The 9,648-nt window shown below is 44.5% G+C and overlaps 1 protein-coding gene across 1 annotated transcript in view; it reads right to left on the bottom strand.

Annotated features, from left to right (window-relative positions):
- Positions 1-1,123: 1,123 nt before the first annotated feature.
- The window catches only part of abch1 (ATP-binding cassette, sub-family H, member 1), an 88,169-nt gene continuing 79,644 nt past the window's right edge, over positions 1,124-9,648 (bottom strand). Inside the window, exons 18-20 of the mRNA XM_072507123.1 lie at positions 8,823-8,982; positions 5,796-5,900; positions 1,124-1,507 (exon numbers count right to left, since the gene is read on the bottom strand). Coding sequence (XP_072363224.1) covers positions 1,401-1,507; positions 5,796-5,900; positions 8,823-8,982 — 372 coding nt within the window. The 3' untranslated portion in view covers positions 1,124-1,400. The remainder of the gene's footprint in view (positions 1,508-5,795; positions 5,901-8,822; positions 8,983-9,648) is intronic.

Raw genomic sequence — 9,648 nt, 5'->3', positions numbered from 1 at the left:
CAGTAATGTTGAACCCGAGTAATAGAAGTGTAAATAGTTTCATAAACGTGTTGAAGTTATCTCCACGACTGAACCTTCCTTTGTCAAGTGCACCACATGGAAGCCGCTTATATTACACCGACAACATAACAAATCAAAGTACTTTAAGAATTAGGTGCGTTTCAATGAGATCACACCATTCTTCCAAATTCTAGGGAAAATAAACCCAGTCTCACTTCATTAGGACAATCCCCTCAGAGTGAATCTTCACTGCACACCCTCTAGGGAAAATATATCCTTCCCTAGGCAAGGAGATCAACAGTGTACACAATACTCTAGGTGTGGTCTCACTAAGGTTCTATAAAATTGCAATAAGTCATCTGATCACTTTATAGAAAGACTAGCCTAGAGATTGCCTTCCTAATTGCTTGCTGTACCTGCATGTTAACGCTCTCTGATTCAGCTTCAAAGACATCTAGGTCTCTCCAAATTCAAACTTTCCCCAGTCTCTTGCCATTAAAAATGTTTTATTTTTCTATTTTCCTGCAGAAGTAGATAAAACTTCACATTTCTCCACATTAAATTCCATCTGCCATTTTCTTGCCCTCTAATTTAACCTGTCTAAATATTTGCAGCCTCTTTGTGTCCTTCTCACAGCTACTGTTCCACCTCACTCTGTATCGCTAGCAAACTTGGATGCATTACACTTGGCCCCTTTATTGAAGTGATTATCTCCATTCCAGAAGAATTCTAACTTTTAGAGTAACCTAGTGAAACATAAATATGATCTAGTGTGTGGAAGTGGAGTGTTGTTTCATTATTTAAAAGGCCACAGTTTCTTCATAGTTCTTGCAAGAAAGGCAACGGAGTTTAAACTGGAGTATTAAATAGCTAGATCACAATGTCCAGGCATAAACCTATCTGGATTTCTTCAGGACAACAGCGGATGAATATCCTTGCCTGAAGAATGAGAAATCTTGCGTCCTTGCCTGAAGGATTAGAAATCTTGCTGAGTAGAGTCATAGATGTTTACAGCATCTTCGGCCCAGCTTGTCCATGCCGCTCAGTTTCTATCACTAAGCTAGTAGTAGCTTAGTGAGTAGCTAGAGTAGTACGTGCGGTCAGCAAAAATCAGTTTCATCAGTTGAAGATGAGGCAATCAGATATATTCCACAGATACACATTGCTAGAACAGCAAACCTCCTATTTGCATTAAAAATAGTTCCCATTGGAGCATTTCATAAAAACAAAATCATGTGAAAATAGTAAAAGCAGAAGAATAATCGTTAATTTTCACATTTGCAGTCTGGTCAAAATTCAACTCAATTCCTATTCTATTCGATGTCCAGCCCCAGAAGGTTTTGGCAGGTGATCATTCCAATATGCAGTTGTGGTGGATCATTCCTCTTTTTGTTCGATGGCTATTTTCTTATTTTTGCGATTATTGTTGCGGATAAAAGAAAGATGATGTTCCAAGCCAGGGTAATTAGAAATCCACTCCACACTGGCCAGTGCGTGAAACCCCATCCTGCAATATTAAAGAACATATTGGAAAGACTGAAAATCTTTACAACGCTTGATCAACTTGATCCTTCTAACAAACCTTTATGGAGTTAAGTTGAAGGAGTTGACCACTTTTAAACCATGAGTGCGCGTCCAAATTTCCCAAGATTTGTGGTTTAACTTTCTTGTAAAAATAAATGCGAATGGTGTCGTGTTGGGTGTTCCGATACACAAACGAACCAACACGGTTGTGGATGGTACAACTCTGTTTTATTAATCTGTACAATAATAACTATTAACTTCTGGCTGTGGTTCGTACTTCACCAGCTAACCTGTGGGCCCAGCCCTAGCACTATCTTTGTGAGGCACTCAGCACGTGGTGTATGTCTGAGTGGCACGCTGTGAGCTCTGTGCTCTGAGCTATCTCCTGGTAGAATGAGCGGGAACTGTGCTGTTCCCTGTTTTATAGTGCGTGTGCTCTCACTGGTGATTGGCTGTGATGTGTGTGTGTGTTGGTTGGTCCAACTACCTGTCCATCAGTGTGTGTGTGATTGCACCATGATATGTTAATTTGGATATCATGACAAATGGGATGTGTATGCTGTGGTAAAAAGATGTACAAGCGCTCAAAGCATGGTTGGATTATTTCAAACTATTTCGCATTTGAAGGTTTTTTTTTTAGGTGTTGGAAGTTTGGTCCGGATGTATTTACTGGTTCAATTGACAACCAGTGCAGAGTAGTCAGAAACAACTGTTGCAGCTGTTGAGTTGTCATGTTACAATCTGACACCAGGCACCCTCTTGAATTAGAAGTCCACATTTTTAATTATAGAATCGGTAGTGGCCACAATCCAATCTGCCACTGCTTCATCCAGTTACAAACTGTATCCTAGTTTCACAGCGAAAATAATACAAAAATTGTAATTCAGGCAACGCTTCGTTTGAAAAAGTCTGATGAACATACAGTGTGAATATCCAACGCAGGTGTTTGAACAGGAAACCACAGCTTAAAAAGGAAACATACAACTTAATTCCTGCCATTTGATTCATAATTAATTCATTTCACAAATGACAGAAATATATTGAGTAATCTCACAGGAAAGAACATAGTGGGGCAGAGATACCGATCGTCTTCGGTCTGAAATGTTTAATTAATGGCTTTCCCACTTCCTCAGTTTCCCCTGAAATACAGATTCCAAACGGAAGCAAAGTTCTGCATTAAGCAAATTTATTTTTATTCATTCATGTGATGTGGGCGTCGCTGGCAAGGCCAGCATTTGTTGTCCATCCCTAACAGACTGGCTTGTTCAACCATTTCAGAGTCAGCCACATTACTATGGGCTTGGAGTCACACATCAGCCAGACTGGGTAAGGCCCACAGACTTCCTTCCCTAAAGGAGCATTAATGAACCAGATGGGTTTTTACCACAATGATGGCTTTATGGTCAGCATTACTGAGACAACAGGGCAACACGATGGCGCAGTGGAATAGCCCTGCTGCCTCACGGCGCCGAGGTCCCAGGTTCAATCCCGGCTCTGGGTCACTATCCGTGTGGAGTTTGCACATTCTCCCCGTGTCTGCGTGGGTTTCGCCCCCACAACCCAAAGATGTGAAGGCTAGGTGGATTGGCCAAGCTAAATTGCCCCTTAATTGGATAAAATGAATTGGATACTCTGAATTTATTTTTTAAAAGCATTCCTGAAACAAGATTTATATTCCACATTTATTAATTGAATTTAAATTCCATTAGTTGCTGTAGTGAGATTTGAACCCATGTCCCCAAAACATCAGCCTGGGCCTCTGGATCACTAGTTCAGTGACATTACCACAATACTACCATCTCCCCCATTTTCAGGTTGGTTCTAGTTACATGTTTTATTTTTGACGTTTATAAGTTCAAAATTGCATCATGACATAGGGAAGACAGTACACCGAAGATCAGGTCTGTTCAAGGAGGGTGAATTGAGTTCAGGTTTCGCTTCATCGCAAGGGGTCTCAGTTAGGCCACTTTGAACGACAGGGGCTCAGTGGTTAGCGTTGCTGCCTCACAGCACCAGGCCTTGGGTGACCATCGGTGTGGAGTTTGCACATTCTTTACCATGGCCAGGGGGACCAGGCACAGACTGCCATTGCCATGGCCTGCATGGCGGCCATCATGCCGTGCACCCCACTGACCGGCCACCATGGCCCATGGTTGCGCAGAGTGACATCGGCCACATGGGTTCCCACCACCCCACCATTCCACCCACCAACCATGCCCCTCCCCCAACAACCGGTCACATCCCACCAACCTTGCCCCTCCCCCAACAACCAGTCGCCACCCACCGGAAGGACATCACATGGCCCACCCAAATGGGCCGGCTACAGTAGCCCTAACATGAGGGAGCGGACAGGGTCCACGAGCCTATTGCTGGCATGGGAGCACCAGCCACTGGTAGCCCTGCTAGTAAGGATGGGTGAGGGGGCCAGAAGCCCCCATGGTGCTGGGCACCGACAGGGCCTTGGTGCTGTGCGGAGGGCAGAGTGCCAGGGGGAACAGCCAGGGAATGTGCAGGGGCAGGGACCACTGTGTAGTCTGGTGGACTTGGTTGGGCATGGGGTAGGCATCATGCTAACATGTTTGACTTTCAGCCCCTGCATACAATGGACTTAGAAAACAACCAGGAATGGTGCCCTTCATCCTAGCCGCCACAGCCCTGGCGGATGCACTAAGGCTCTACGAGCAGGAGCTGCTCGGAGAGGACACTGCAGCAGCAGAGCCTGCCCCCGAGGAACAGGAGCCAGCCGGTTAGGATGGAGAGCTAGCCGTCTAACAGGCTGAGTAGGAGGTGGGAAGGAGGCACCACATCAGACCTAGTGTGTACAGGACCTGCCGAACTGAGCATGCCATCAAAGACTCCGGCTGAGCAGGGGTACAGTGCGACATATCTGCCAGATCATGGCGCATCTGGAACCACGGGGGTATGGAGAAGGACAGCCACCGCCGTTGGTCGCCAAGGTGTTGGTCACCCTGAACCTTTACGCCATGGGGTCCTTCCAGGCGCCGAGTGGGGACCTGTCTGGGATCTCACAGACCTCGGTGCACAGGTGCATCCACGCCACATCCGTGGCCCTCTATGCCCGGTAGGCACAATATATGCCCGGGCAGCAATGTTCGCCACCATCACCCCAGGTCCAGGGTGTGGTTGACGGGATGCATGTGCCCCTACGAGAACCAGCCTATGATGGGTCCGTCTTCACAAACCGAAAGGGGTTCCACTCGATGAATGTGCTGCTGGTGTGTGACCATGGGCTGCACATCATAAATGTCTGTGCCTAATACCCGGGCAGTGTGCACGACGCCTTCATCCTGGCACACTCCATAATTCCTGACAGCTTTGAGGCACATGCCGTCTGGGGGGATGGTTTTTGGGTGACAGTGGTTATTCGTGGCTGATGACGCCTATCCGGAGGCCACAGACCGCCGTCCATGCAGCGACCAGAGGCGTGATCTAGTGGTGTTTTGGCATCAGGTGCCTGGACCGTGGGGGGGGGCCTCCAGTATTGTCCTCGGAGGTCTTCCACATCGTGGTGGTCTGCTGCATACTCCACAACATCGCATAGCAGAGGGGCGATGTCCTGGAAGAATACCTCATTGGACTCTGATTCTGGACTCACATGAAATAATATTTATTTTCTCTCTGGTCTTTTTCTATAGGAATGCAAAGGAGACAACATTATTACCCACCTCCCATGTTTGAGAGTGAGCAAATAAACTAACCCTTTGAGTTCATCCTATTTTGGTTTTTCTGTTGGGTTATTAAATAAATTGGATCACATTAAACCCAAGGGATTTTGAACTACACTACTGTTTAGAAAGGGGGAAACAAATCAAAACACCTTCTCATTTATGGATGGATGGTGAGAAATTAGTGCTGTTTAAATTAACCCCCTTCCTGTCCATAACATGGATTTGTAAATGTTCTCTCACTATTTTATGTTTCAGGGAAATATTGATGTCCACAGTGTTTTCTGAATCATCCTCTTGTGGTTACACATTCTAACATCATTCTATAATCCAGAAAATTCCAAAATCCAGAAATGACTTGGTCCCCAGCAATTTGCACTGGAGAGGTTACGGTGAAAATACAAAAAAACATGCATTAAACAAATTGTTTCAGAAAAGTCTACATTATCATGGCACAAAATTACCATTTTCACCTTTAACGTTGAAAATTAGTCTCCAGGTTTATAGATCAGCTTTCAGGAGGCTAGCTTATTCAAATTAACAGAAATTGTGTGTGTAGTGAATTGATTAAATATGCTTCCTTACCTCGATAAAGTACACCTCGCAGTGCTTCAGCTGCATATGTTTGTGGCAAGATTAAACTAAAACATCTCAGGACATAAGGGATGCTTTCAATCGGCCAGAGGATTCCTGAAACAAAGAGATGAACTTGGAATATGATTCATCTGCTTCTCAGATGCATCTCTGATAAGGATAAGATCAACATGCAGAAAATATTTTATTATGCATTGAGTTGGGCGGCTTGGTGGCGCAGTGGTTAGCACTGCTGCCTCACGGCACCGAGGACCCCAGTTCGATCCCGGCCCCGGGTCACTGTCCGTGTGGAATTTGCACATTCGCCCAGTGTCTGCGTGGGTCTCATCCCCACCACCCAAAGATGTGCAGGAGTTGGCCATGCTAAATTGCCCCTTAATTGGAAACAAAACATAAATTGGGTATTTTAAACTAAAAAAAATAACAATAATGTATCGAGTTGTTGTGATCTGAAACGGGCTGCCTGAATGGATGATGGACACGGATTCAATAAGAACTTTCAAAATGAATGGAAGAAATCATTCAAGTGGGAGGAACTTCTCCATCTGCTTTTATTAAACGGAGTGTTTTGTCACTCTCACTGTGAACAGTTTACTGGATTTCCATAGGAAAAAAACAAATCAGGGAAATGATAAGACTTTGTCCTGCTGAGGATGTTATTTATATTGTCAAGAGTTACGCAATAGGAACATGAAATGGCAAGATATAAGAATGCCAGATGCAAAACAGGAAATGGTGGAAATGATCAGGAATTGCCTGATTTTGGGCAGGAGGTGATGACAAACTGATGAAGATATGTGAAGATTATTTTAATGTGCTGAGTTTTAAAAAATATATTTAGTGTACCCAATTCATTTTTTCCAATTAACGGGCAATTTAGCGTGGCCAATCCACCTACCCTGCATATTTTTGGGTTGTGGGGGCGAAACCCACGCAAACACGGGGAGAATGTGCAAACTCCACACGGACAGTGACCCAAAGCCGGGATCAAACCTGGGACCTCAGTGCCATGAGGCAGCAATGCTAACCACTGTGCTGCCCCCTTAATGTGCTGAGTTAAAGGTAGATCCAAACTTTTATTGGAGGTGGGATTGTGAAAGAAAAGCGACTGAAATAGTTAACCTAACGCCATCCCCAATGCATTTCTTATTTATTTCATGGAATTTTATTTTCCATATAAATTAGAATAAATTTGATACTAAAGTAGATGGGAAAGCAGGCAGTGAAGAGGAGATAAACATTTTACAGATGGATATAGATAGGCTAGGCGATTGGGCCAAAATTTGGCAAATGGAATTTAATGTGGATAAGTGTGAGGTTAGCCAAAAAAAATAGAAATGCAAGTTAATATCTAAATGGAAAGCAGATTGAAAATGCGTCTGGGCAGAGGGATCTGGGCGTCTTTGTTCATGAATCGCAGAAAGTCTGAAAGCAGGTACATCATGTAATTAAAAAGGCAAATGGAATGTTAACGTTTATTGCAAAAGGACTGGAGTATAAAAATAGAGAAGTATTGATGCAATTGTATAGGGTGTTGGTGAGACCACAGGTGGGATTCTCCGGTCCGCCAGCTGCGATTTCCGGCATGTCACGCCTTTGCCGACAGCGGGATTCTCTGTTCCCACAGCAGGCTGATGGGGTTTCCTATTGTGGCCACTTCATGCCGTAGGGAGACCCACAGGCATGGGTGCACTGTAGGCAGACTGGAGGGTCCCGCCGAGAATTCTGCTGCACATCTGGGATATTATATCCAGTTTTGGCCTCCTTATTTGAGGAAGGATATGGTGGCATTGGAAGCAGTTCAGAGGAGGTTAACCAGATTGATTCCGGGGATGAAGGGGTTGACGTATGAGGAGAGATTAAACAATTTGGGTTTATACTTGCTGGAGTTTAGAAGAATGAGGAGGGATCCGATCGAGGTACATAAAATACGAAAAGGGATTGATAAAGTAAACATAGACAAAATGTTCCCTCTTTGTGGGGCAATCTAGAAAGAGAGGTTGTAGATATAGGTTGAGAGGCAGTAGATTTAGAACTGAGGTGAGGAGGAACTAGTTCTCGCAGAGGGTGGTGAATTTGTGGAACTCGCTGCCCCATAGTGCAGTGGAATTGGAGTCATTAAATGGTTTCAAGAAGGAGATAGATATATTTCTGATTTTAAAAATAGATTAAACAAGGAACAGGTTGGGAAGTTGAGACCAGGAAGAGATCAGCCATGACCTGGTTGAATAGCAGAGCAGGCTCGATCGACTGAATTGCCTACTTCTAATTCTATGTAATGTTCCTATACAAGTTCCAGAACGGATTTTTATTTTTTAGTTCAATTGTCAGACATTAGCCCATGCCCTAAATGGCACCAAGTACCACTCCTCTAAAGCCCTGTAGATTCTGATCTGCTCTTCAGCTATAAAATTCTTATCCTTGTCATCAAATCCCTCCATGATCTCACTACCTCCCTAACTCTGTAATCTCCTACAATCCCATATTTTCTGATATCTCTGCATTCCTCTATTTCTGGCCGAGTGGCCCTACTGCAGCTCCCAACTCCTATGTTCTAGACTATTAAGCAAATCCATCATCATCATCGCTCCACCATTGGTGGCCATGCCTTCAGCTGGCAGTGCCCCAAGCTCTGGAAATCCATCCCTAAACCTCTCCATCTCTCTTTACATCAAGATGATCTTTGAAACCAATCACTTTGAACAAACTTAATCTGCTCTAACATCACCTTCTGTTGCTCAATGTCAAACTTTGTTTTATAATCACTCCTGTGAAGTACTTTAAGATGTTTTATTATATTAGAGGTGCTATTTATAAATACAAGGGGTGGGATTCTCCACCCCGCCGCACCCCCGATGTCAGGATTCTCCGTCCCACCAGTCGGCCAATAGGTTTTCCCATTGTGGGCATCCCCATGCCGTCGGGAAATCCCCAAGTGTGGGCGCACTGCCGGTGCGACGGAGAATCCTGACAGCGGAGAATCCAGCCCAAGATGTTTTTCCGTTAAATCTCACTTACCACTCAGAACAATGTTTGGATAGAAGATACCCAGTGCAACCTGGGCTGCTGACTGCTCATCATCGAATACAGCCGCGATGACAAGGCCCAGGGACATTCCAGTGATGCCTTGCATTAAGATAAGAATTACTATCAGGAACAAGTTCCCTTCATTGGGAATCTATGGCAGAAAACACAGATAAAAGTGATTAGTTCAAGGCAATCTATTGATCAATGCAGTTTCAACCTCCACATCTCTTTTTAAACAAAGGGAACCAGTAGGTTTATATACACTGTAAACATTCACTCCCTCCACCATTGACACACAGTAGCAACCGTGTGTACCATCTACAAGGTGCACTGTAGCGACTCACCAAGGCTCCCTCATTAGCACCTTCCAAACCCATGACCTCTACCATCTAGAAGGACAAGGGCAGCAGACACATGGGGAACACCACCACCTAGAAGTTCCCCTCCAAGCCACTCACTATCTGGACTTGGAAATATATCGTCGTTCCTTCACTGTTGTTTGGTCAAAATGCTGGAACTCCCTTCCTAACAGCACTGTGGGTGAACCTACACCACATTGACTGCAGCGTTCAAGAAGGCAGCTCATCACCACCTTCTGAAGGGCAACTAGAGATGGGCAATAAATGCTGGTGTCCACTACCCATGAACACATTTTTCCATTCCCTTTCATTTGGGACTGCATTTTACCGGAGAATAGGTGCTGATGTAAAGCAATATTTGGTATAAATTGTGGAGTTACTGTGCTAAAAGCTACTCTGATCTTCAACTGTAAGTTGGAAATTTGTTCCTATCCTTTGTCCATTAAACAAGTCTACAT

This window comes from Scyliorhinus torazame, chromosome 1 (genome assembly GCF_047496885.1).
Source record: "Scyliorhinus torazame isolate Kashiwa2021f chromosome 1, sScyTor2.1, whole genome shotgun sequence".
NCBI lineage: Eukaryota > Metazoa > Chordata > Chondrichthyes > Carcharhiniformes > Scyliorhinidae > Scyliorhinus > Scyliorhinus torazame.
Note: the sequence above shows the minus strand (reverse complement) of the source record. Positions and strands in the feature narration are given on the sequence as shown.